Below are 27,699 nucleotides of genomic sequence, written 5' to 3'. Positions count from 1 at the left end.
CTTGTCCAAGGGCTATTAGATAGTTAAATCATTACCAGAACACAAACATATGTAGATTAAGATAAGACTACTAAAGTATTTCCTACCTGATATTTATAAGAGTGGAACTAACATTTCTGATCTTCATTGGGATTGCTGATCCGGTTCCCAAGAAAACAGTTTCTGGATACTGGTCATATTTTCCTGAAACAAAGGAAACATATTAATCCAACACGATAAAAAAATCTGAACTGAAGAAAAAAAAACTAACAAAAAAAAAAAACATTTAAAATGCCCGTAGGTCTAACTTAAGAAGGGAAATGCTGCTTAACCAGTATGCATCTGTTCTTGGCATATAGAGCTGCAAAGTCATATGCTTTAGCATAGATCGCCATCTGGTGTTGGGTCCGGATGTTTGCACTTTGTTTTTGTTCGAAGAAGTCTTGTAGTCATGAGGTAGAAGACTCCTCATTTCGGTGATAGTGCGCATGAGCAGCAACTCCATCCTTAGCTTGTTTTGCCATAAAGGGTGATAATGGAGTTAGTAAAGTAATAAAGGGAGTTGTCCATGTAAATTTTATCTAAGTAAGATATTACTGCAACAGGTAAAGTTACCTGGGGAGGCGGGTGGGTGCAAATGACAATACATCACTATAAGCCAAGAACAGATGCATACTGGGTAAGTAGCATTTTTCATTAGAGGCATATGAGCTGTAGATCAGATGCTTTAGCATAGACTATAAAGCAGTTCTTTCTGAAACAGTGGCTAACATGTAGCTTTTGCAGTGGTTTGAAATAGTGTTCGTAAAACTGCCTGGCCCACACTAGCTTGTTTTGCTAACACATCCACACAATCATCCTCGACTCAAAACTCTCCATGAACAAACAAGTCAACGCAGTCTCCTCCACCTGTTTCAACACCCTCCGCATGATCTACAGATGGATTCCGACCAACACGAGGAAAACAGTCACCCAGGCCCTAGTGAGCAGCAGACTCAACTACGGAAACACCCTCTACGCCGGAGCCCCGTCCAAGCTCATCAGCAGACTACAGAGAATCCAGAATGCCTCCGCACGCCTGATCCTCGACGTCCCGCGCCGCGACCACATCACCCCCCCACCTGAGGAACCTGCACTGGCTCCCCGTCGACAAAAGAATCTACTTCAAGCTCCTGATCCACGCACACAAAGCACTCCACAAAACCGGCACAGCCTATCTCAACAGTCGACTCTCCTTCTACGTACCCAACAGGAATCTCCGCTGACCATGCCCTGGCCACGGTCCCACGCATCCGGAGAACCACTTCCGGAGGCAGGTCCCTCTCCCATCGTGCCGCCAAGACCTGGAACACCCTCCCCCTCGACCTGCGACAAACCGAAGACCTGCTGACCTTCAGGAGACAACTCAAAACCTGGCTCTTCGACCAATAATAGCACCCTACCCCCCCCCCCCCCCTCCCAACGCCATGAAACCCTACAGGGTATGTAGTGAGCTCTACAAATTATGTGAGTGATTGATTGACACAATAACGTTTTGTCAATGTGTGCAATGACATTTATGGGTATGTTTCCTAAGAATGCCATAGAAGCCCCCAATTTGCGCATAGAGTGCCCTCTAGGGGGGATTGTTAATGTGAGTTTAGCTTTGATGTAGTATATTAAAATGCACTAAACTATCCACCTTGCAATGCCAGATTTTGATATGGGATTGCCTTTAGGTGGTGGAGCAAAATCAACAAAGAGTGGTTTGGTTTTCCTAAAAATTGTAGTTTTTGGTGGGGAGTTACTGATAGCTCCATAAGAATTGTGGTCCAGGGTTGTCGGGCCCATGTGGGAGCAACTAGGATAAGCGTCAAGTAGTGCCGTTTGAGTTTCCGAACCACTAACGGAATGAGTGGGGGAGGTGGAAAAGCTTAAGCAAATATCCCTGACCAATTCATCCATAGTGCATTGCCTTTCGACAATGGGTGTGGATGCCTGGATGCGAAATTTGGGCATTTTGCGTTTAGGTGGGTGGCGAACAGATCTATCTCTGGGAAGCCCCACATTTGGAGGAATGGGAGGAGAACTTTAGGGTGAAGTTCCCATTCGTGTATCTGCTGTCGTTGACAACAGCAGATCTGCAACTTGGTGGTCTACTCCTGGAAGATGTTCTGCAAGGAGATTATTTTTTGAGGTATGGCCCATCTCCAGCTGCTCTCTGCTAGCTGTGAGAGCTGGAGAGAGTCCTGCCCCCCTGTTTTTGCATGAAGTACATCGCCATCATGTCTGTGCGAACCAGGACAGCTTTGCCTACTGGATGAAGTTGAAAAGCTTCCAATGCTAGAAAAATTGCTAGAAGTTCAAGATGGCTTATGTGAAGTTGTTTTTGTTGCGGAGTCCACATGCCCTGCATGGTATGTTTTCCCAGATGTGCTCCCCAACCAGTGAGGGATGCGTCTACTGTTAGCACTATCTGTGAAACCGGATCAAGAGATGGCCGCCACTTGGAAAGGTTTTGCATGTTCCACCACTGCAGAGAGCGAGGAGTACGGCCATGTATCAACACCAGATCTGATAACTGATCTTGAGCCTGGTTTTACAGACGTGCTAAGCATTCCTGTCGGGGACGCATTTGAAGTCTTGAATAGGGAATGATTAAAATGCAAGAATCCATTATTCTGATCAACTTCATAAACACTCGGGGTGGTAATGAGTGTTGAGGCTGAAACCGTGATATTAGAGCTTGCTTGTTGCGAATCCTGACTGGGTTGGGGTACGCTAGAGCTTTGCGAGTGTCTACTGTGGCTCCTAGATGCACTTGTGTTGGATGGTTGGAGGGGAGACTTGGTGAGGTTTACAGTGAACCCCAAGTAGTGAAGCAGTTGGACTGTCCTTTGAGTGTGATGTAGGCAGCTTTGTTGTGATCTGGCTTTTATCAGCCAGTCGTCTAGGTAAAGGAAGACATGAACCGGCTGTGAGAAGTTGGCCTGATATGTAGTGCTCACTATTCTAGTGATCACTGTGTATCATTCCAAACGACCCTTATTGATGATTGGTTGTAAGTCAACCTTTTAGACCAGCTATCCTAGTAGCGTGGATACGAGCAGTCTTTAGGCTAAACTCTAGAGGGCGTGTTAAGCCAGCTGTTTACCATCACATATACCCCTTGAACACCAAGTGAAAGGACACCACACAAGTTGTTATGAAAATAAAAGGATATTTATTTATAACAAGACTACCCTGGCTCTTTATGAGTCAGGGAGCTAAGCACACGACAAAACTCTTAGGAAAATACTTCAGTTGCACAATTTACACAAATGCCCGAGGGGCACGAGAAACCATCTACACTAACAGTGAAATGCGAATGGTTAGAGTCTGGAGATACTGATTCCGGAGTGATCCGATCAGTGGGACTAAACGAAAAAGGAACTGGACACTTGTAGAGCGAACCTGCGATGGAGCACCGAGATGCTCGAGTTACCTAGCCCGGAGGCTGCGGCTGCGTGAAGTTCGTCAAGATGTCGGGAGTCCTCGTGTAGTCTCAGGAGCCTGAAAGAAGAAGTTGCTGGCAGGCGACCAGTGACGATGTTCAGAGCGATCCAAGCCTGGATCGGTGGTGAAGGAAAACCTGAAAGCAGAGGGGACTCAGTTCTCAACCGCTAGCCAGCGATCGTGTGGGTACCAGGAGGGTACCGGCTGAAGTCACCTCGACCAGGTGAGTGGGTGACGTCGGACTCGGCTGTTCCTCGGACCAGGAGGCGCGGCGGCGACCAGGATGGAGGGCGAGCTGTCCCACGAAGGTGTCTGCTGTCGATGATGCTGGGCCCAGGAAGGGGCAGCGGATCTTGGCAGTGGCCACCCAAGCGGGGGAGTCAAGATGGCGTCGGGAGTGGACCAGGAGGGTCCGTGGTACTCCTCCGTTGAAGGGGAGCAAGAGCCAGTCTGGAGCAACCAGACTAGTGATGAAACAATCGTGGTGCGTCGTGAAGAGGGCCACAAGCCGGTCGGCAAGTGGTCGAACAACGCGGTGAACAACAAGGAGCGGAAGGGCCCCCACGCAGATCTCGGGGATGCTGGGGAGGCAGACTTCGATGCTGGAGCTGCTCAGGGTTAGGGCTTCTCAAACCCTAGGTGCACTCACTCGAGGGTCCCTCGGTGGGCGTGCTAGATAAGCGTCGTGCAGGTTCTGAAGATAGCCGGTCCCGCAGGTCTCGTCACACCTACGACTCTCAGCTGAGCTGATGAGGGAGGTAAAAGGTCAGAGATGGCAGGGAACTCGGGTCTCGTCGAGCTGGGCAGTCTTGATCCGTAGGAGAGACTTACAGCAAACCGCAAGCGCTTAGATGGTGCCTGCTGGTGCAGGGTGGCTACTCCTTAGCCACAAGGGAGAGTCTTCAGAAATAGTCAAGAGTTCCTTTTCGTGGAAAGTAGTTCGTGATTCGGAGTTATCCGATTATCTGATTATCCAATTTGGGAAGGGGACTCGCTCCTACCTTTATTCTAAGAAAAAGGGGCTGGCCCGTGACTAGGTTCTACCTATGGGTGGAGCCAGGAGGGGGGTGGTTACACCCCCATCCTTTGTCCGGCTTCGCGCCAGCTCAGGGGCTGGTGTGCCCCCGAAACTGGTTTGAGCCGGGCTATGCACAGTGAGCACCGGGGTGCCACTTGCAATCACCTTCCTTTCAGCCCTGCCTACCTGGGATACACAAACCCTGTCTGGGACGGTGCTAACACCGCCCTCGACAGGAAACCCTTTGTCCAAGCTCCCCTTGCTGGAAGGTCCCCCAGCAGCAGGAGGTCAGACTTGTGTCTGGTGGCAGCATCCATTTTGTGATGCTGAGGCTTGAGTCAACTTTAACCGGTGTTCAAGGTTACTTCCATGTCGTGTCCCTCTAAAAGGGGGGAATGCTAACCCCGTCACCAGGACTGGCGAGGGGTTCGTATTCCCATTCGTATGACACCTTACTCGACATGTATAGGTGATGCGATGCCAAAGTTAGCAAATAACCGCAAGGATTATAATGCCTTAAAAGTAGTTGGCCCGCGTCACCATGGAACGGCTATTAGGGCTTGGTTCCGCAAGCCGTCGACGGGCTCAGCTCGCGCCAGAGCACCGTCCCACATGATTCCCTGCACTCTGCCTTCAGGATTGATAAGGCCTGCTATAGGAGTGACTGATAGGAATCCATGTGTCCATTTTAGGGTTTAGGTGTAGGAATACTACACCTACAGCAACGGGTGATTACACCACGTGGCCCCAGCTGTCGTGCAGCCAGTTGTGTCAGATTTGGGCGGCCATTCCAGGGGTGGCATAATACATGCTTCAGACCCTGGTAGGCCCTGGGTACACCGATGCCCTGGATACCTGTGGTATGCTGAGACAGGGACTGACAAGGTGGCCCAGTTCCAATTAGTGGATGCACCTAACGTACATGTGTGTTAATTTCGAGAGAGAACAGCTAGGCTGTGGGTCTGATTGGCAGGCCCACAGCCGGAGAAAGTCGTAAACCAATGAAGCAAAAGCAAAAAATCTGGGTGATCATAGGATTGCAGACCCTACTCTCCTACATGACCCCCCCCCAAACTTTGGGACAATAAGCTAACCTTGACCAGGTGAGTCTTCTTGCTCTAAGTGGAAATACCTGGAGAGCCCATCTGCATTGCCATGATCAGTGCCAGGTCTATGCTCCACTGTGAAGTCCATACCCTGTAGGGAAATGGACCACCTAAGTAGTTTGGGGTTTTCACCCTTCATTTGATTTAGCCACAAGAGGGGCTTATGGTCGGTCTGAATCTTGAAGTGAGTGCCAAACAAGTATGGCCTCAACTTCTTCAGGGCCCAAACCACAGCAAAGGCCTCCCTCTCAATAGCTGACCAATTCTTCTATCTGGGGGTCAGCCTCCTGCTAATAAAAGCTATGGGCTGGTCATGACCATCAAAATTCAGTTGCGATAGAACAGCTCCCACACCCAGCTCCGAAGCGTCTGTTTGGACAATGAATGGTTTGGAGTAGTCTGGACTCTTTAGGATAGGTGCTGTGCACATGGCCCGCTTTAGGTCATCGAACGCCTTCTGACAGCTTGCTGTCCACTGAACTTTTTTTGGCATCTTTTTACTTGTCAGGTCGTTTAGCGGGGTCACAATGGATCCATAATTTCTGACAAATTTCCGGTAATAACCAGTCAGGCCCAAGAAAGCTCGAACCTGAGTCTGGGTGGTTGGAGGAGCCCAGTCCTGGATGGCCTGTATTTTGCTCTCCAACGGTTGAACCTGGCCTCCACCTACAAGGTGGCCCAGGTATACAACCTGTGTCTGCCCTATCTGGCACTTGGTGGCCTTGATAGTGAGGCCTGCCTTCTGCAGGGCCTCTAACACTTTCCTCAGGTGGACCAGGTGATCCTCCCAGGTGGAGCTAAAGACAGCGATATCGTCCAGATACGCCGCACAGAAGTCGTCCAACCCAGTGAGAACTCGATTCACCAGCCTTTGGAAGGTGGCAGGTGCATTTTTCAAACCAAAGGGCATTACCACGAACTGATAATGCCCACCCGGGGTAGAAAATGCTGTTTTGGGCTTGGCCTCCTCAGCTAACCTGATTTGCCAATACCCAGCTGTCAGGTCAAACGTACTTAAGTAGTTGGCCGAGGCCAACCGGTCGATAAGTTTGTCTGCTCTTGGTATCGGGTGGGCGTCGGTCTTAGTGACCGCATTGAGACCTCTGTAGTCCACGCAAAACCTCATCTCTTTCTTACCGCCCTGGGTGTGAGGTTTCGGCACGAGCACTACGGGACTAGCCCAGGGGCTGTCCGAGGGTTCAATGACTCCCAGCTCCAACATTTTCTGCACCTCTGTCTTGATGCAGTCTCTGACATGATCAGGTTGCCGATAGATTTTACTCTTTACGGGCAGACTGTCCCCAGTGTCGACCTCGTGGGTACACCACTTGGTCTGACTGGGTGTCAGAGAGAACATATGTCAAAAGGATTGAAGAACCTGTTTACAATCCTCTTGTTGATGTCCAGAGAGGCTGCCACAAAAGACAACACCATCTACTGATCCATCGTCAGGGTTCTGAGAGAGCAGGTCTGGGAGAGGGTCACTCTCCTCCTCCTGTCCCTCATCTGTGGCCATGAGCAAGCCCATGCCCTCCCTGTCGACATATGCCTTGAGCCTGTTTACGTGGAGCACCCTGTGGGGGCTCCGGGGAGTTCCCAGGTCTACCAGGTAGGTGACCTCTCCCTTTTGCTCAATGATCGTGTGGGGCCCAGACCATTTGTCTTTGAGTGCTGCTGGGGCCACTGGCTCCAGCACCCACACCTTCTGTCCAGGCTGGTACACAGTCAGGACAGCCTTTTGGTCGTGCCAAGCTTTCTGTAATTCTTGGCTCGCCTCAAGGTTTTTAGACGCCTTTTCCATGTACTCCGCCATCCGCGAGCGGAGACCGAGCACATAGTCCACAATGTTTGATGCCGGCTTTCTGAGAGGTCTCTCCCATCCTTCCTTTACCAAACAAAGGGGTCCCCTTACAGGATGTCCGAACAGAAGCTCAAAAGGGCTGTAGCCAACCCCCTTCTGCGGGACCTCTCTGTAGGCGAACAAGAGGCAGGGTATCAGGACATCCCATCTCCGCCGAAGCTTTTCAGGTAGTCCGTGAATCATCCCTTTTAGGGTCCGGTTGAATCTCTCAACCAGCCCATTGCATTGTGGGTGATAGGGTGTGGTGAACTTGTAGTTGACACCACATTCCTTCCACATAGCAGTCAGATATCCCGACATGAAGTTTGCACCTCTGTCTGAGACGACCTCCTTAGGGAAGCCCACTCTGGAGAACACTCCAAGCAGGGCCCGTGCCACCACAGGTGCCGTAGTGGTCCTAAGGGGAATAGCTTCAGGATACCTGGTGGCGTGGTCCACCACCACCAGTATAAACTTGTGCCCTGATGCTGTCTGGGGTTCCATTGGTCCGACAATGTCGATCCCCACTCATTCAAAGGGTACCCCCACCACTGGTAGTGGTATGAGGGGGGCCTTTGTCGTGCCACCTGACTTACCACTGGCTTGGCAAGTGACACAGGAGCGGCAAAACTCCTTCGTATCTTCGGACATGTGGGGCCAGTGAAAGTGTGGAACAATTCTGTCCCAAGTCTTATTCTGGCCTAAGTGACCTGCAAGGGGAATCTCGTGGGCCAAGGTGAGAAGGAAACCTCTCAGAGACAAGGGGATGACCAGCCTCCTGGTCGCACCAGGTTTGGGGTCTCTTGCCTCAGAGTACAGGAGTCCATCGTCCCAGTACACTTTGTGGGTACCTGTGGCGTTCCCTGCAGCCTCAGCAGCGGCCTGCTGTCTGAGGGGTTCAAGTGAGGGGCAGTCTAACTGTGCCTTCCCCAGGTCTTCCCTGGAGGGTCCCCCTGAGCCCAGAAACTCAACCTGACCAGGTTCAAGCTCTTGCGGCTCAGTTTCCCTCAGTTCTTTAAGGTCAGCCTCCTCGGAGACTTGATCCACGACCTGGGGCAAGGGGGAAGGCGAAGCCTTACCCTTACTGCTCCTTTTCTTGGAAGGTGTCTGGTCCGTTCTTCCAGGATCCAGCACCTGTTCAGTGGGGCATCTTTTGGCCGGTGACCTGGTCACAGCAAGGACATGTGCTGGCAAACCTAACATTTCCATGTGAGTCCTCTGCTCCACTTCTGACCATTGTGACGTTTCCAAATCATTGCCCAACAAACATTCTACGGGGAGGTCTGAACTAACCACAACCTTTTTCGGGCCACTTACCCCTCCCCAGGAGAAATCAACAACTGCCATACTGTGATTGGTAGTGACGTTGCTGGCATTGGTCACTAGGTAACTGGTACCTAGCATGATCTGTCCAGGGTCCACGAAGTTAGGCGTCACCATGGTGACACTGGCACACGTGTCCCTGTAGGCCTGAGCCACTTTTCCATTTATCAAAGGTGTCTGCCTGTATTTGCCCAAAGTATTGGGACTGGCCTCAGGGGACATATCCATATCCCCTGTACAGACAAGGACGGCCTGAGTGAGCGTGCCGACTAAGTCGTCACTCCCCTCGGTTCCCAAGGTTAACCCAACTAATGCCTTGGGAGGCGCACTACCACTGCTGACTGTACTAGGGGGCGCAGGTGCCTTAGGGGCTGCAGTGGTAGGAGTTTGCCCTCCTTTCTTGGTGCACTCACTAAACCAGTGAGTCTTACTTTTACAGTATTGGCACCACCTTTTTGACTGGCCTTCTTGAGTCTTCTTCTTCTGTGAAGCCTGACCCCCACCCTCTTTGGTTTGTTGGGGACCTGTCGAAGACTTCTGGTCATTTTGTTCGTTCTTGTTACCCTTTTGGTCTGCTTTCTTCTGACCACCCTGGTTCTGATTCTGGTTCTGCTTGACCCTTGTTCTGACCCATCTGTCTGCCTTCTTTCCCAATTCTTGGGGAGAGGTCAGATCCGAGTCGACAAGGTGCTGATGCAACAATTGGTTCTGACAGTTGTTTAAAATCTGTTCTCGCATGATAAGATTGTACAATCCTGTGTAATCAGTAACCTTGCTACCCAGCAACCAGCCTTCCAAAGCCTTCGTGGCACAATCGACAAAGTCAGCCCAATCCTGAGACTGAATTTTCTGGGTGTCCCGGAACAGCACCCGGTACTGTTCCGTGGTTAAGCCGAACCCATCAATCAGTGTGTTCTTCAGGACTTGGTAGTTGTTAGCATCCTCAGCTCTTGTAGTGAGGAGCTTGTCCCTTCCTTTACCTTCAAAGGAAAGCCACAGTTTAGCTGCCCACTGACTTGGGGGGACGCACTGGACAGTGCAGGCCCTCTCCAAGGCAGTTATCCACTTGTGGATGTCGTCCCCTTGTTTAAAGGGGGGCACTATTTTACTCAGGTGTCTAGTGTCTATACCCCTGTCTTTCTCTCTATTGAGAATGCTGCCACCAGTGGGATCTAACCCACTTAATTTCTGCTCTCGGGCTAAGGCAAGTCTTTCTTTGGCGAGGGCAAGTTCTTCCCGCTCGATCCTCAGATTGACCTCCCGCATCTTCGCTTCATGCTCCCTCCTCTGAGGGGAAGTCATTCCTCTCTGAGAAGGTGCCTGAGAGACATGTGTATGAACCGATCTGCCAGAGCCTCTGGAGAGAGACCTAGCTCGTCCGTTCCCAAGGTTAAGCCTGCTTGAGCGTGGGCCCGGGGCTCCCCCAGTTCCATTCTCATGCCTGCTTAAGTTGGTCCTTGTAAGCCTGCCGACTACCACTGGACCTTTGTCTGCCTCGTCTCCCGATAACTCGTCCTCGTCCTCCTCCTCTGTGTGGAGGTCGAGGTCTGGGTCACCGAGGGTTCCCTCTAAGGGAGGCATGTTCCCATCTGCACTGGGGGGACCTGGGTTAGAGGACCTCCTAGCATCGTACGCCTCTAAGAGACCTATCAGTATTGCGATGGTAGGGTTAGAACCCTGGTTTAGCTTCCTGGAGGCACACAGTTGTCTCATCTCCTTGAAGCTAAGAGTTGCATATCGTGACACGACCTGTGGAGGGTCACTGACCACTAGGGGAGTCCCTGCAGACTCTCCGTGGACCGACATGCTTTTCTAGTGAGGTGTAAGTGTTGCACCTACCTACACTATGGGTTTACCTACTGATCCCTTGCTAAGAGTTGTAGTCAGGGTGTGCTAAGCCCTGTTACACTACAACAGCCGGTTCAGTAGAACTCGGAGTATTCTAAGTTAAGTTATATGTACCTGGGTACTTATGTGATCTTTCACTGCGATATTCTTAGGATACGTGTGTGGTAAAACAGCAAGCTCAAATCCCAACCGCTGGTCACCAATGTGAGAAGTTGGCCTGATATGTAGTGCTCACTATTCTAGTGATCACTGTGTATCATTCCAAACGACCCTTATTGATGATTGGTTGTAAGTCAACCTTTTAGACCAGCTATCCTAGTAGCGTGGATACGAGCAGTCTTTAGGCTAAACTCTAGAGGGCGTGTTAAGCCAGCTGTTTACCATCACATATACCCCTTGAACACCAAGTGAAAGGACACCACACAAGTTGTTATGAAAATAAAAGGATATTTATTTATAACAAGACTACCCTGGCTCTTTATGAGTCAGGGAGCTAAGCACACGACAAAACTCTTAGGAAAATACTTCAGTTGCACAATTTACACAAATGCCCGAGGGGCACGAGAAACCATCTACACTAACAGTGAAATGCGAATGGTTAGAGTCTGGAGATACTGATTCCGGAGTGATCCGATCAGTGGGACTAAACGAAAAAGGAACTGGACACTTGTAGAGCGAACCTGCGATGGAGCACCGAGATGCTCGAGTTACCTAGCCCGGAGGCTGCGGCTGCGTGAAGTTCGTCAAGATGTCGGGAGTCCTCGTGTAGTCTCAGGAGCCTGAAAGAAGAAGTTGCTGGCAGGCGACCAGTGACGATGTTCAGAGCGATCCAAGCCTGGATCGGTGGTGAAGGAAAACCTGAAAGCAGAGGGGACTCAGTTCTCAACCGCTAGCCAGCGATCGTGTGGGTACCAGGAGGGTACCGGCTGAAGTCACCTCGACCAGGTGAGTGGGTGACGTCGGACTCGGCTGTTCCTCGGACCAGGAGGCGCGGCGGCGACCAGGATGGAGGGCGAGCTGTCCCACGAAGGTGTCTGCTGTCGATGATGCTGGGCCCAGGAAGGGGCAGCGGATCTTGGCAGTGGCCACCCAAGCGGGGGAGTCAAGATGGCGTCGGGAGTGGACCAGGAGGGTCCGTGGTACTCCTCCGTTGAAGGGGAGCAAGAGCCAGTCTGGAGCAACCAGACTAGTGATGAAACGATCGTGGTGCGTCGTGAAGAGGGCCACAAGCCGGTCGGCAAGTGGTCGAACAACGCGGTGAACAACAAGGAGCGGAAGGGCCCCCACGCAGATCTCGGGGATGCTGGGGAGGCAGACTTCGATGCTGGAGCTGCTCAGGGTTAGGGCTTCTCAAACCCTAGGTGCACTCACTCGAGGGTCCCTCAGTGGGCGTGCTAGATAAGCGTCGTGCAGGTTCTGAAGATAGCCGGTCCCGCAGGTCTCGTCACACCTACGACTCTCAGCTGAGCTGATGAGGGAGGTAAAAGGTCAGAGATGGCAGGGAACTCGGGTCTCGTCGAGCTGGGCAGTCTTGATCCGTAGGAGAGACTTACAGCAAACCGCAAGCGCTTAGATGGTGCCTGCTGGTGCAGGGTGGCTACTCCTTAGCCACAAGGGAGAGTCTTCAGAAATAGTCAAGAGTTCCTTTTCGTGGAAAGTAGTTCGTGATTCGGAGTTATCCGATTATCTGATTATCCAATTTGGGAAGGGGACTCGCTCCTACCTTTATTCTAAGAAAAAGGGGCTGGCCCGTGACTAGGTTCTACCTATGGGTGGAGCCAGGAGGGGGGTGGTTACACCCCCATCCTTTGTCCGGCTTCGCGCCAGCTCAGGGGCTGGTGTGCCCCCGAAACTGGTTTGAGCCGGGCTATGCACAGTGAGCACCGGGGTGCCACTTGCAATCACCCTCCTTTCAGCCCTGCCTACCTGGGATACACAAACCCTGTCTGGGACGGTGCTAACACCGCCCTCGACAGGAAACCCTTTGTCCAAGCTCCCCTTGCTGGAAGGTCCCCCAGCAGCAGGAGGTCAGACTTGTGTCTGGTGGCAGCATCCATTTTGTGATGCTGAGGCTTGAGTCAACTTTAACCGGTGTTCAAGGTTACTTCCATGTCGTGTCCCTCTAAAAGGGGGGAATGCTAACCCCGTCACCAGGACTGGCGAGGGGTTCGTATTCCCATTCGTATGACACCTTACTCGACATGTATAGGTGATGCGATGCCAAAGTTAGCAAATAACCGCAAGGATTATAATGCCTTAAAAGTAGTTGGCCCGCGTCACCATGGAACGGCTATTAGGGCTTGGTTCCGCAAGCCGTCGACGGGCTCAGCTCGCGCCAGAGCACCGTCCCACATGATTCCCTGCACTCTGCCTTCAGGATTGATAAGGCCTGCTATAGGAGTGACTGATAGGAATCCATGTGTCCATTTTAGGGTTTAGGTGTAGGAATACTACACCTACAGCAACGGGTGATTACACCACGTGGCCCCAGCTGTCGTGCAGCCAGTTGTGTCAGATTTGGGCGGCCATTCCAGGGGTGGCATAATACATGCTTCAGCCCCTGGTAGGCCCTGGGTACACCGATGCCCTGGATACCTGTGGTATGCTGAGACAGGGACTGACAAGGTGGCCCAGTTCCAATTAGTGGATGCACCTAACGTACATGTGTGTTAATTTCGAGAGAGAACAGCTAGGCTGTGGGTCTGATTGGCAGGCCCACAGCCGGAGAAAGTCGTAAACCAATGAAGCAAAAGCAAAAAATCTGGGTGATCATAGGATTGCAGACCCTACTCTCCTACACCGGCTGTCTTCTTAGATGAGCTGTGACTACTGCCAGGCACTTGGTGAAAACTCTGGGTGCTGTAGTTACTCCGAATGGGGGAACTTTGAATTGGTAATGTTGTTCGTCTATCACAAACCCGAAATATTTTCTGTGAACAGGGTGAATGGTAATATGGAACAAGCATTTACAATGCAATGGTCTCGGCATTGGTAAAGTTAAAGCTACTGGCATTGCTCATGACATTATTTTTGTTTATGTTTTTAAGACATTTAAAAAAAACGCCATTGTTATTTACAATGTCAATAGCTTAATCACTCAAATGCGAGACCTATTTCATTTGCACCCACACACAGAGCCACCTACACACACACTGATTAAGCTATTGACATTGTAAATAACAATGACGTTCCTCTACATGTTTTAAAAACAAAAACAAACAAAATCAATGTCATGAGCAATGCCAATAGCTCTAACTTTAACAATCCCGAGACCGTTGCATTGTAAATGCTTGTTCTTTTTAAGGTAGGTTACTGCCTAGTGCTGAACAAATGCAGCCTATTACCAAGGAAGTGGAAAAGCTTGCGCCTGAGCAGTAACTAAGGGATTTTGCAACGTCCCAGATTCCACCTATTCTGCAGGGTTGAGGAAAGTAGAATTTTGAACGGGGGTTCATGTCCCACGTCCCAGTCTGGTTATGGCTCGGACCCAAGCCAGTCTGCCACCTTCCATATGCGAGGGCGAGCGTAAAGCACTTGGTAGTTGGTGCCCTGACAGTGCAAGAGTGAATCAGTCTGCCTCGTGTTTCCCTTATGTTCTCACACCTCCATGTCAGCCCAAAACTTTTTTAGATACCAGGGACCCTTTTGTTTTTTTGCTGAGTTTTTATATAGCGCGAACTTGACCCGAATCCAATCAGGTATCAGAGCGCCTTACATAGCACCTGTTACGTTACATTAGGACACACAATCATTCTTTGTTAGGCACGGGGAAGATTAAGTGATTTGCCCAGAATCACAGGCTGTTCAGCGTCACTGCCGAGACTCGAACCCAGTTCCCCAGGTCCGAGGTCGATCGCCTAAGCCGTTAGGCCAACTCCTCTTCCTGCCTCTTTATCTTGGCCTACCCCGGTCATTGCTGCAGATTTAAAGGCAGGCACTAATACTGCATTCTGCTGCAGAAGTACGGTCAGTGGTCTCCTAGTGGTAGGATACTAGAATAAAAAAGCAATTCTATGCAGAAACTCTGTTGTGGCAGCCTACAAGCTTATCATGCATAAAACCCGAACTGCTTTTATCACATGATCAGTTGTCGGAACGCACTGCACTCGATTATCAACGTCATTTATTAGACATGACTACCACGCAAGTTTGGAAGCCGGTCTCCAGTTGCCTGGCCGTCCCATATTCACACACACACTGAGAACTACGGAACAATCAGAACCCGAATAAAGTTCGTTTTAGTTAAAACCATAACCATGTGCCAATAAAACGCGATACATAGCACCATTAAAATATACATTAAAATATATGCTTTAAAAGTTTATCGCAGAAGTTGCCTGAGAACTACGGAAAGATTGGATGGAGCATACCGGCTGTGTGCATGGCATGAGCGTTGCGGTTTGTATTCTGTGAACAAAATGCGATGACGTTTTAAGTTAGGCAAAGACAAATATCCCCCACCTTCCTGGGCATAAACATATAACCCGAAGGCTCTTCTCTCGGTGAATGTCTCGGTTTCACCCTGGCTGTCCCTGTTTGTCGCTTCCCCTGAGAGGGGGCTCAGAAAATGCTAGCAAACAAACTGCGCCACGCGCTAGCCGAGACCTAAAAACGTACACATCTAATTATTACAACTCAAGAAAAAGGACAAAGCAATACATATTATATACAAAATGCATATATATTCTAAGCTACGCTTTATCACGTTCATTTAATTGCCTTGTGATGAAGAGGATGTCAGAAACTAGAGCCTCCCAATACTCATCTATGAGAGTCATGGACACGTAACCCAGTCTGCTGGTGCACCCCTCTTCTCCTGCCATGCACCCCCTGACACGGCCAGCACTCACCCCCGCAGCTTGCTCGCCCCCACCGCTGGAAGAACCGGGCTAACGGCAACCCAGCACTGCGCATGCGCCCAGACCTTCGCCGCTCAGTACCAGGAGTAGGGGGCGTGGCAAGACTGCCCGACCGGGGTTGGGGGGAGGCGGGGTGAATAACTGTTTCTAAAGATAAATAAATCAGCGTTTAAAAATCTGCGCTCTGAGGCGGACGTGTTGCTGTTCTCTTGGCGCCGCTTCTATTTTGAGCATCCCCAGTTTATGAAATTTCGTGTTTGATGACGGTAAAGTCGTTGTTCCTTCGCCTTCTATGAATAATTACTTGCACCCCTCCACCCGCCACTGGTATATAAGCGCGCGCCTCACGTTAGGGAGCGGCATTCAGCAGTAGGGTGTCGCCTGGGCTTGGAGGCCACAGAGCATGCTAGAAGAGAGCCAAAACGTTTTCACCGCCAGGCCTGCTTCGAAACTCCGCTGCTCGTTCTGCTTCTCGCAGGCACCACTGATGTAACGTCTTGGGTTGCTGATCACATGATGGTTCAAGTTCTCAACAAGCCAAAGCTGCAGAAGGTCCACGGATACGGACACCGAAATGCACTCCCAGAGCGAACTATTAATTGGAATGCCCCAGCTTGGATTCATTTTCTTTAAACCGGAAGACACCACCGCCTTTCTCCGTGGCAGAGAAAAAATGCCTCAGAGAAACGCCACGTCGTTTTCGGATTCGGGGGCGTGTTTTGCTGTTGTCTCCTCCCTGAGACTTCTCGCAAAAAACACGCCCCCCGATCCGAAAAGGACGGGGCATAATCTGAGTGCCTGGACCTCTTCTCCAGTGGCTGGCCAGCATTTAAGAGGCCAGCCAATGGAGAACAGGAGAGAAGAGGGGCGGGTGCAAGCCCCTCTTCTCAATGTCATTAAATCTCGCGAGCGAGACTGCGCAAGCGCAGCCATCGCTAGCCGAGACCTAAAAAGGTGTCCTTCAAGTCTAGAGTGGATAGAAAGTCACCTTGCTTAATTAGTGGGAGTACCTGATAGAGTGTGTGGAAGTGGTCCGACTGTATGTACAGATTTAGCTGTCTGAGGTCCATTATAGGCCTGAGAGAGCCATCCTTTTTGGGAATTAAGAAACACAGGGAGTATACCCCAGTCCCTTGGTATATTAATGGGACAGGCTCTATAGCATGTTTTTCTAACAGAGATAGAGCCTCTTGCTTTAAGAGGGTGAGTTGTTCCGGTGACATTGCATGTGCTCTTGGAAGAATATTTGGGGGGGGTAGGGGGGAGGGAGGGGGGGGAGGGTAGTGCTTGTAAGCGCCAGGCAGTAACCATGTTGGATAATTTGCAGCACCCACTTGACGGAGGTGATTGAATTCCAGACAGGTAGGAATTGGGAGAGACCCCCCCCCCCCCCCCCCCCCCCCGACAGGAGTGGAATGATCGGGGGGAGGGGGAATGGGGAATAGCGGAGGGAAGTCACTGTTTGTTTGCAGGGGAATTGCGTGTGTATTTACCTCTACCTCTTCCCCTACTAGTGTTTCCTCTAAAACCTACTCTAGAATAATTTATGGATGAGGGGGAATGGTTGTTGCCCTTGTAAGAGGAGGAGGCATTCTAAGTGGACACAGTTTGAGCCACCCCTGTAAAATGAGCGGCAAAAAGAACCTCTACTGGCAGGTAACTGTAACTGTAAAGCTCCCATGGACTATGCGACCTCTGTCTTTTTTTCATCGTTTCCAGCAAGGTATCAACCGCTGGGTCGAGAAGATGCTCTTTATCAAAGGGTTGGTTAAGTATGGAGGTTTGACCTCTGGCTTAAATCCAGAGATTCAGAGCCAAGCGTGTCTGCATAATAGTATAATGGTGTTCATTGCACGAGATGCTGTGTCTGCTGCGTCTAGTGCACATTCAATGGAGGTGTTGGAGGTGTTGGTGATGAGTTTACCTTCCTGAATAAGGTAATTAGCCTTAGATTTATATTGGTCAGGCAAGTGTTGCATGAGTTTTTTTTCTAGCTCATCATAATGAGCCCTATCAGACCGAGCTAGCAGCCCCTGGCTGTTGGCAATGCGCCAGTTGTTTGCTGCCTGTGAAGCTACTCTTTTGCCTGAGGCTTGCGAGTTAGCCCTCTTGCGTGCGTTGGAAACAACAAGAGAGTCTAAGGGCAGCTGACCTTTAATATAAATAGGATCGGTAGTAGCGGATTTGTATTTTTTAATCCGCTCTAGGTGTGATTATTCTTGCCCTTACAGGATCCTTAAAGACTGTCTGTGTGTTTTAACAAGCCTTTCAGCATTGGCAAGGTAGGAGTAGTTCTTTGTGAGGAAGACAGTGTCTCAAAGAGGAAATCCTCTTCTAAAGGCTCTTTATGAAGTTCTACCCCACGATAATGAGCAGCCCTGTTAAGGTGCTTGAGATAGCCAATGTTGTCATCAGGTGGGGAAGGTCTGGAGGGATACAAATCAGGGTCATTATCTGTATTTGGATCTGGGTGGTCAGTGTCCTGATCCTCATCCCGATCCCCATCCCCTTCATCCTGTGGGTCAGGTGCAATAGGCCTTAGTGGTGAATTTAATTGTGTAATAATCAAGTTAGGATTAGGAGGAGAAGGAGGTTGAATATAAGGAGGAGTAGGGTTAGTGCCCACATTCTTCAAGAGTGATATGACAGTCCTCTGGCAAGTCAGCCTTCTGTTATTTTGGAATGGTTGCCTGAATACGTCCTGTTTTAGGGTTCTTAACCAGCTTTCTTCTGTTTGGGGTCGAAAGTTTGCTGTTTAGATGGAGGGTCTTTGGGGAGAGAGTGTCTCTCTTTCCATGGAGATTACGGCTCAGAGCCTTTGGGCATCGAAGGTTTCAGCTCCGAGTCTTTGGCTTTGGAGGATTTCAGCTCCGAGTCTTCGGCCTTGAAGGATTTCGGCTCTGAGCCTTTCGGCGTCGAAGGTGGAATCTTCGGTCCCGAAGGTATGTTGACGGATAGATGCTTGGTCTTATGTTTTGTTGCCAAAGGTGTTGGTTCGGTATCAGAGCGGGGCTGGCTCCAGCCTGAACCAGAAGGCTTCTCTTTATGTTTCAGGGCGGGGCATCTGAAACGTTTTGTCGGTGCAGACCTGAACCAGAGGGCGAAGGAGCACAGGGGGATCTGTACTCATGGTACGCTGACCCGCAGTGATGTCTTCCTCTCCTTCCATGTCAGAGTCAGCCTCGGAGATCTGCTCTTCTTCCTCTTGAGCTGGATGTTGGATACCGGAATCTTCTCCATAGATGTCTGGAATAGTCTCGCTCTGATGCTGCATTTCTTGGCGCCGAGCCCGACGATCACAAAGTTTCTTTTTCGATCGTAATGATTGACACGCGTCGAAGTCCTTCTCGTCGTGTTCCGGGGACAAGCAGGAGTTGCAAACTTTGTGCAAGTAGGTGCGTGGAAATTTAGCACGACACCGGTTCTAGCGACTGCTAGGTCTCCTCCCCCAGGATGGGCAGGGGAAGCTTCAAAGGCATTCCGCCTTTGTGAGATTCTCCAGGCCACTTGCTGTACTCAGCAACTGGCCCCTACCGATTCTGACCCCCACTCTGCGAAAGACTGGCCGGAAGCCCCAAGAAAGGAAAGAGGGTGTGCCAGCCTCTGCCAACCCCATCCCTCAGGTGGGGGAGACTAGGTGAAACACATCTCCGGGCTCTCGCCATCTTGAAGATGGGTAGGCCTGCCCAATCAGGACTAGGCTACTGCCCCCCTCCCACAGGAGAGTGGCAGGATAGGGGGTGTACCCACCCCAGGGCAGGGACCCATTGGTCCCTGCCCTTTACCTACCTGTAACGCCCCTAAATCTAGTATTTAGGGGAACCCTGAACCTTCCTTCCTCAGATCCAGATTCCGAAACAGCAAAGAAGATCAAGAAGAAAAACACCTGTCGTGCAGCTGCTAGCAAAAGGAAGACACCAAGTGCTTTGGCCCCAGCCCTACCGGCCTGTCGACCCTAGAACCTGCTCCTGCTAAATCCCGGCATCTCCCGTGGCTAGCAACCTCACAAACCCCGGAGGACCTGGCTACCTTGTGACTCTAAGCATCTGGGACTCCCACGAGCAGTGGTACTGCTCAAAGCAAGTAACTGATCCCTGGCATCAGCCAGGAACCGTGAACCCTGCACACTCTGCACCCGCCAAGCCTGGCCTGTGCTGGAGTGGACAAAGACCACGAGGACGTCCCCCCGGCAACTGTGACCCCGAATCCGGCACCCAAGGACCCACCTTGACGCTCCTGACGACGCCTGCAGCCTCAGAACCTGGGAACCCCCCCCCCCCCCAATCGCAGTCAACAGAGTAAGAATTCCCAACACCAAAAGGCACCCCTGAACCTGGCGCCCTGCAGCCCCCTGTGCCCAACTCCTGGGTACCTACCTATCCTCCAACTACCCAACTTACCTCTCGAAGTGGTGGTCGCACCTGAAGAATCTTCGTCCCCGAGCGAGCAGCCTTTGTTCGTTCTTGAGCTTCTCCATTGCAATCCATTGAGAGCCCGACGGCTCAAAAGCACCCTGCACCCAGCCGCCAGAGTGCCCCTGGCAGTGCAGCCTCTACTCCTATCTACTTCCCCATTTGCCCTGAGCAAGTGACCAGGAGCCCAGCTCCCACAGCCGTGTGGCCTGCTAGCCTTCCATAGGGAAACATTGGGCCTAACTCACTCTGCACCCTGCTGCCCCTGTGCCGCGGAGGGTGTAAAAACTGTACTTACCTGACCCTGGGAGACCCCTGAGTCTATGCCCAGAACCTTAACTCTGCCAGCCGAGTACTTACCCAAAAGCCGATGTGTGGAGTTTCTAAACTTTAAAATATTCACCTAAAATCAACCGAGTAACGAAAACGGAAATACTCACCTGCTATTAGGAGATATCCCAGTGCTGGATCTTGGTGCCCAGCAATGACCCTGAAATGTAATTACAAACCATACTTACCGCTAACTCGATTTTCTTCCGTAGGAAACCATTGACTGTTTTTCTGTGAAATTTCTTCTTTTTGCAAACTACAAATATTCTTTAAAAATCGTACCAACTGTGAAAACGTAATTACTTACCTGTTTTAGAAAGATGTCCCAGTACTGAGCCTAGGAGCGTAGCACTGGATTACAAAAGTAACGAGAACATACTTTACCGGTAACTTGAACTTTCTCCCATAGGAAACCATTGACTGTTTTTCTGTGAAATTTCTTTTAAGTGTCGATTTTGCAAACTTACAAATATTCGTTAAAAATCGCCTGTATAACCTAAACGCATTCTATCAACTGCTTACAGGTGGTATACTAGTGCTGGATCCAGGATCCAAAACTGAACCCGAAAAAGTAACCATAACCCCACTTACCTGCTAAGTGAATTTCATCCCATAGGATAACATTGGTAATTTGATTAGAAAAAGTTTGTGTCAACTTTTAAAATACCAAAATATTGCTTAAAAATCACAACAGTAACTAAAACGTATTAACTCACTTGTTTAGAAGAACTGTCCCAGGACTGAATCTAAGATCCAGTCCTGGAGTTAGAAAAGTAATCCTGAAAGTAATCAATTGCATTTAACTTAAAATTCCCATTGAGCTCAATGTATTATTGTGTTTGAAATTGCGTTGGCTATTGCAACAAACTAACTAGTGCATCCAAAAGTCAATAGCCTATTACATAGTGTTTAACTAAAGCATCTCATTCTGAGAAAGTATATTTTGATACCCATTGTTGGTTCTAAAATAAAACAACCATATATTTTTATATACAAACCATTGGCCTAGAGTTCAGTTCTTGAGTGTGTGAGACCATTTGCTGACTGAGTGTGTACAACAAATGCTTTACACTGTCCTCTGATACTGCCTTACTGCTCGACCAAGCTAACACTTTAGAGAGTAAGGTTATATCTAACTTTAGCCTCTGCCAAACGTCTGTGGACTGTGGACTCTGTGCACACTGTACCTATTTGGGAACAGTATTGAATATGCTACTTACCAGTATGCATCTGTTCTTGGCATGTAGGGCTGCTGACATTCATATCTGTGCATAGATCGCCGCCTAGTGTTGGGTCCGGATGTTTGCACGTTGTTGTCCTGGAAGAGTCTTCGAAGTATCCTGAGATAGGTGACTCCTCCCCTGGACTACAGTGCGCATGGGCATCCTCTCCATCCTCAGATTGTTTTTCGCCATTGTGGCAGTGATGGAGTAGATACAGAAAGTGATGACCATGCTATACAGTAATTCTGAGAGCTGCAGCTGCTACAGGCGCCGGGGAGGAGGGTGGGCGATATGAATGTCAGCAGCCCTACATGCCAAGAACAGATGCATACTGGTAAGTAGCATATTCAGTTCGAGGCATGTGGGCTGCTGAATTCATATCTGTGCATAGAATACATAGCAGTACCTCCTATTAGCGGCGGCTACCAGTGCCAGCTGCAGCGGTCTGAAAAAGAGTTTTGAGAACAGCCTGTCCTACAGCTGCCTGCTGTTTTGAGTGTACATCTACACAGTAGTGTTTGGTAAATGTATGTATAGTGGACCATGTGGCTGCTCTACATATTTCCTGTAAAGGAATGTTTCCCAGGAAAGCCATGGACGCCCCTAACTTACGTGTTCAGTGGGCTCGTGGGGGAATCGTTAATGTGCGTTTAGCCTTTTGATAGCAAATTTGAATACATTTAACGATCCATCTGGCTATACCTGCTTTGGAAATGGCGTTGCCCTTGTGCTGTGGAGAAAAGGCAACGAAAAGTTGTTTTGTCTTCCTGAAGACCTTAGTTCTGTCTATATAGTACATGAGGGCTCTCTTTACATCTTGTGTATGGAGCATTCTCTCTGCTACATTCTGTGGATTTTGAAAGAAGACAGGCAGTTCAATAGTTTGATTCATGTGGAACTGCGATATTACTTTAGGCATGAATTTGGGGTTGGTACGTAGTACGACCCCGTTTGCGTGAACCTGTATGAATGGCTCTTGGATGGTTAGTGCCTGGAGTTCACTAACTCTTCTTAACGAAGTGATTGCCACTAGGAAAGCTACTTTCCAGGTGAGGAATTGAATCTCACATGAGTGGAGAGGTTCGAAGGGTGGACCCATCAGTCGGGTGAGGACCAAGTTGAGGTTCCACCCCGGTGCTGGTGGGTGTCTTGGGGGAATTACTCGTTTAAGTCCCTCCAAGAAAGCTTTGATGGCAGGCACTCTGAATAAGGAGAGGTGCTGCTTGTTCTGGAGATAGGCTGGTATTGCGGTTAAATGGATACGTATTGAGGTGTATGCCAGATTGCATCGGTATAGGTGTAAGAGGTAACAGATTATATTTTGAATGGATGCGTCTAGCGGGTTAATGTCATTGTTGTTGCAATAAATGACAAACCTCTTCCATTTAGCTGCATAGCAAGCTCTGGTAGTGGGTCTCCTGGCCTCCTTAATGATCTCCATACAGTCAGGTGGCAGGTTTAGGTAGCCAAACTCTAGGACTTCAGGAGCCAGATTGCCAGGTTTAGCTGATGCGGATCTGGGTGCTGAATTTCTCCATGGTTCTGCGTCAAAAGCGCGGGTTTGATCCGCAGCCTTTGATGCGGCACCACGGAGAGTTCCAGAAAGGTTGTGTACCATGGCTGGCGTGCCCATGTTGGAGCAACCAGGATGAGTGTCATTGAGTGCTGTCGCAGTTTGCGTGCCACCAGCGGTATCAATGGAGCTGGGGGAAAAGCGTACGCAAATCTGCCGGACCAGTTCATCCATATCGCATTGCCCTGCGACTGGATGTGGGAACCTGGCGGTAAAGCTTTGGCATTTTGCGTTTTCGCTTGTCGCGAATAGGTCTATCTCTGGATGACCCCACTGCTGGAAGAACGGTTGGAGTACTGATGCGTGTAACTCCCACTCGTGCATCTGGTGGCTGTGTCTGCTGAGCAGATCCGCCATCTGGCTGTCCTTGCCTGGGAGGTGTTCCGCCATGAGGAATATGTTCCTCTGAATGGCCCACTTCCACATGCTCTGAGCCAGATGAGACAACTGTGGAGAGTGTGTTCCTCCCTGTTTCTGTATGTAGTACATGGCAGTCATGTTGTCCGTCCGGATCAACAGGACCTTGTTGCACAGATGTACTTTGAATGCCTTCATGGCTAGGAAGATTGCCAACAGTTCCAGAAGGTTGATGTGCATCTTCTTTTGTTGTGTTGTCCATAGTCCCTGCACTGTGTAATTGAGTACATGAGCTCCCCATCCCTGGAGAGACGCGTCCGCTGTCAGTATTATTTGTGGAACAGGCTCTTGGAACGGTCGGCCCTTGCAAAGGTTTTGTGGATTCCACCAATGCAGAGAGTTGTATGCCCGACCGCTCACCAACACTAGGTCTTTTAATTGCCCGTGAGCCTGATTCCATTGACGTGCTAAGCACTCCTGAAGCGGGCGCATATGTAGTCTCGCGTGTGGGACTATGAAAATGCAGGAGGCCATCATGCCTATCAACTGCATGAACACTCGCGCAGGAAGGGAGTGTTGGGGTTTGAATTTGGAAATCAGCATTTGCATGCTGTTGATCCTCACTAAATGTGGCTGAGCTGTGGCTGCCAGAGTGTCTATGGTCGCACCTAGGTACTGTTGTACGTGTGCGGGTTGGAGATGTGATTTTGGGTAATTTAGTGAGAATCCCAGACTGTGAAGAAGCTGTATGGTGCGGGACATGTGGGCACATTGCTGGGCTGACTTTGCCTGAACAAGCCATTCGTCCAGGTAAGGGTAGACATGAACGTGTTGCCTCCGTAGATGTGCAGCCACGGTAGCTAGGCACTTTGTGAAAACTCTGGGTGCTGTTGTCACTCCGAAGGGTAGGACTTTGAATTGATAGTGCTGACCCTGAATGGTGAACCGGAGATATTTTCCTTGTGATGGGTGTATGGGTATGTGGAAATACGCATCTTTGAGGTCTAGCGTGGCTAGGAAATCCCCCTGTCTGAGGAGCGGGAGAACCTGCTGCAGGGTGAGCATGTGAAAATGCTCTGAGAGAATGTATTGGTTGAGGGGTCTCAGGTCTAGGATAGGTCTGAGTGACCCGTCCTTTTTTGGTATTAAGAAGTACAGAGAGTACACCCCTGTTCCCTGCTGGTGTACGGGCACGACCTCTATTGCGCCTTTTTGCAGCATACTTAGCGCTTCCTGCTGTAATAACGCTAAGTGCTCTGAGGACATAGGACGGTGCCTTGGCGGTATGGTGGGTGGAGTGGAGGTTAATTCGAGACAGTAACCGTGTTGGATAACATCTTTGACCCACCTGTCTGTGGTGATTGAATTCCACGTGGACAGGAACCGCTGAAGTCTCCCCCCGACAGGTGTTATGTGGTCGGGGGGGAAGGGAGAGGGCGTCACTGTTTGTTCTTAGGGGAGGACCTGGTATTGCCGTAACCGCGTCCTCTGCCCTTGGTGCTGGAGCCACGATATCCACCTCGGGTGTTTTTATCGTAGGAACTCTGTGTGCCCCCTTTATTGTAGGTTTGCTGTGCCCCCTGTCCTCTACCTGCACCTCTATTTCCGGGGCGACGAAAGGAGCCACTACGAAATGTCTGCGTTTGCAGAGCCCCCATTGACTTCGCAGTGTCCGTGTCTTTTTTTATCTTTTCTAAGGTGGCGTCAACCTCCGGTCCAAATAAGTAGTCGGGGTTGACCGGTTGATTGAGGATGTTATTTTGGACCTCAGGTTTGAATCCGGAGATTCGTAACCAGGCGTGTCGTCGTAGCATGACGCTGGTGTTTATTGCCCTTGCAGCAGTGTCTGCAGCATCTAGTGCACACTTGATGGATGCGTTTGTGAGCAGTTGTCCCTCCCTGATGAGGAGCTCCGCTGCCTCTTTGTACTCGTCTGGTAGGTGTTGGAGTAGGGACTCTAGCGTGTCATAGTGTGAGCGGTCGTAGCGAGCAAGGAGGGCCTGTGTATTGGCGATGCGCCATATGTTTGCTGCCTGGGCTGCAATCCGTTTGCCGGAGGTCTCTAGAACCTTGGACTCTTTGTCCGGGGGAGGAGCCTCACCAGTTGTCTGCGAGTGTGCCCGTTTGCGAGCATTGGCAACCACAATGGAGTCCAGAGGCAATTGGCTCCTAATGTACGTGGGGTCCCCAGGTGCGGGTTTGTATTTTTTCTCGATCCTGGGGTTTATTACCCGTGCCCTGGTGGTCTCTTTGAAAATGTCCTTTGCTGGCTTGAGGACACCTTTTAACATGGGCAGAGTTTTTACAGTCCTCGGAGGATGCGAAAGTGTCCACCAAGAAATCATCCTCGATAGTGTCGGAGTGGAGTTCCATGATTGGCTGCGGCCCGTTCAATGAGGGCGTTGAATGCAGCAGTGTCCTCTGTGGGGGACGTTTTTGCGCCATAAAGTGGTGTGTCCTGTGTATCCAGAGCGGCACCTGGCTCTACGGGGTCATCCCAGACCTGATCAGGGTCTTGCTGGCCCTCAGGGTCCATGTCTTCGGGGTATGTGGCGTCGTCACCCATGTAGTCCTCCACTGCATCCGTGTCGGAGTGCGTTGGAGAGAATGATGGATCTGTGTAAGAGGTGTGGATGCGTTCATAAAGAACTGGTTCCGATTCCGCCGGCATTTTTTGTTTTAGCGGGATCCTATAAGAGTCCAAAGCGTGCCCTGAAGTGATCTTCCGCTTTCAGAGCATAAACCTGCCGGTGTCGGCGTCGATGAAGTGGGACGGCGATGTCCCAGTAGTCGAGTGTTCGGTAGATGGGGACCTTGTCTGGGTAACGCGGGTTCTGATTTCGAACATCTTCGGCGCCGTGGATGGCGGCAAACCAAAGGTGATGTTGGCCGGTGCCGAAGGTGCCTTCTGTGCCCGTTTCGGTTCGGAGCCCGACGAGATCTGGAGGGCTGCCTTTCCCCTGATGCGTTGCAAGGACGCTGCCACTTGTTGCACCTGGAACGCCGACGGTTCTTTGGCGCCGAGAGGTTCCGTCGAGGCAGGTGTGGACTTCTTCGAAGTCACCGGGTCATCGAGCCGAGGAGGGGTAGTAGCCGTCGACGGCGTCGATGAATGTACCTTAGTAGGTGCCTTCGAGGTGGATAGCGATGCAGTGGCCATTTTCACCTTGATGGCTGGTGCCGATTGCTTCGGTGCCGGGGGCCTTGGCGCTTTCACGGTACCGATGGATTTTCTTTTTGGGTCGGCGCCGACATCGGCTGCAGCGAGTTCGGCACCGAAGTCCCTTTTGGTGCGGTCGGAGCCGACGGGTTTGGCTGGCGTCGAAGGTGTGGTGGTCCTCGAGCCGACCAGTGCCAGTTTCACTTTCGGTTTCTGTTGAACCGGTGCGATGATTGGTTTCGGTTTCGTGGTAGGGAAACCAGTCTTTTTAGGTAACAATGGCTCTCGCTGAACGTCCGTGGCCGGGCCAGAGGGCGGGGCCGAGGAACTGCGGGATTGGTCTTGGGTAAGGCCCGAAGGCGATCCCTCGACCGGAGCCGTCGACTGACTCACTGGGATATCCTCCATTTGGACGGGTAGGCCTTGCTCCTCACCGGAGCTACCTTCTTCGGCCCCTAAGGCCTCGTCGTAGTCTCCTACCTCATCGTCGGCTTCTTCCCTGTGAAAAAGCTCTTCGACGTCTTCCGATCGGGAACCGTGTTCGGAAGTGGGGCTGGAGGGTGTATTTTCCACGCTTTCGACTTCTTCGTCCGCGGTGCTGAAGATGTTGGTCGGGGTCGGGGTCGGGGCCGGGGCCGGGGCCGGGGCCGGGGCCGCTTGCTGCGCTTCCAGTCACGCGGCTCGTCGATTCCGTACAGTCTTCTTGGATCGGAATCGGGCACAGGCCATGCATTTCGATTCGTCATGATCCGGTGAGAGGCATTTGTTACACACCGGGTGGACGTCGATATGGGGGTATTTGGCGTGGCAAACAGGACACCGCTTGAATGGGGTCCTCGATTCCATCGTCGAAGTTCGGTCGATGGTCGGATTTAAAAGATCCGAAAAGTTGTTAAATTCGCTAAACAAGCCTGTAAACTGTCGATACCGATCGGGAACAGTACCATCGAAAACTAAAGGCCTTTTGGCCTAAAACTAATTTTCCTAACTTGAGTCAAGATAAGCACATCCGAACCCAATGGCGGAAAAAAACAATCTGAGGATGGAGAGGATGCCCATGCGCACTGTAGTCCTGGGGAGGAGTCACCTATCTCAGGATACTTCGAAGACTCTTCCAGGACAACAACGTGCAAACATCCGGACCCAACACTAGGCGGCGATCTATGCACAGATATGAATTCAGCAGCCCACATGCCT

General features: G+C 50.6%; 1 protein-coding gene across 2 annotated transcripts in view; it reads right to left on the bottom strand.

Moving 5' to 3' along the window:
* ELAC2 (elaC ribonuclease Z 2) overlaps nt 1-27,699 on the bottom strand; it is a 331,642-nt gene that overhangs the window by 175,281 nt on the left and 128,662 nt on the right. For both annotated transcript variants that reach the window (XM_085616773.1, XM_085616774.1), the window contains one exon: nt 87-183. In XM_085616773.1, coding sequence (XP_085472899.1) covers nt 87-183 — 97 coding nt within the window. The remainder of the gene's footprint in view (nt 1-86; nt 184-27,699) is intronic.

The sequence above is a fragment of the Triturus cristatus genome, chromosome 7, assembly GCF_964204655.1.
Source record: "Triturus cristatus chromosome 7, aTriCri1.1, whole genome shotgun sequence".
Lineage (NCBI taxonomy): Eukaryota > Metazoa > Chordata > Amphibia > Caudata > Salamandridae > Triturus > Triturus cristatus.
The sequence above is the reverse complement of the archived record's forward strand: the minus strand, read 5'-3'. Positions and strand labels throughout refer to the sequence as shown.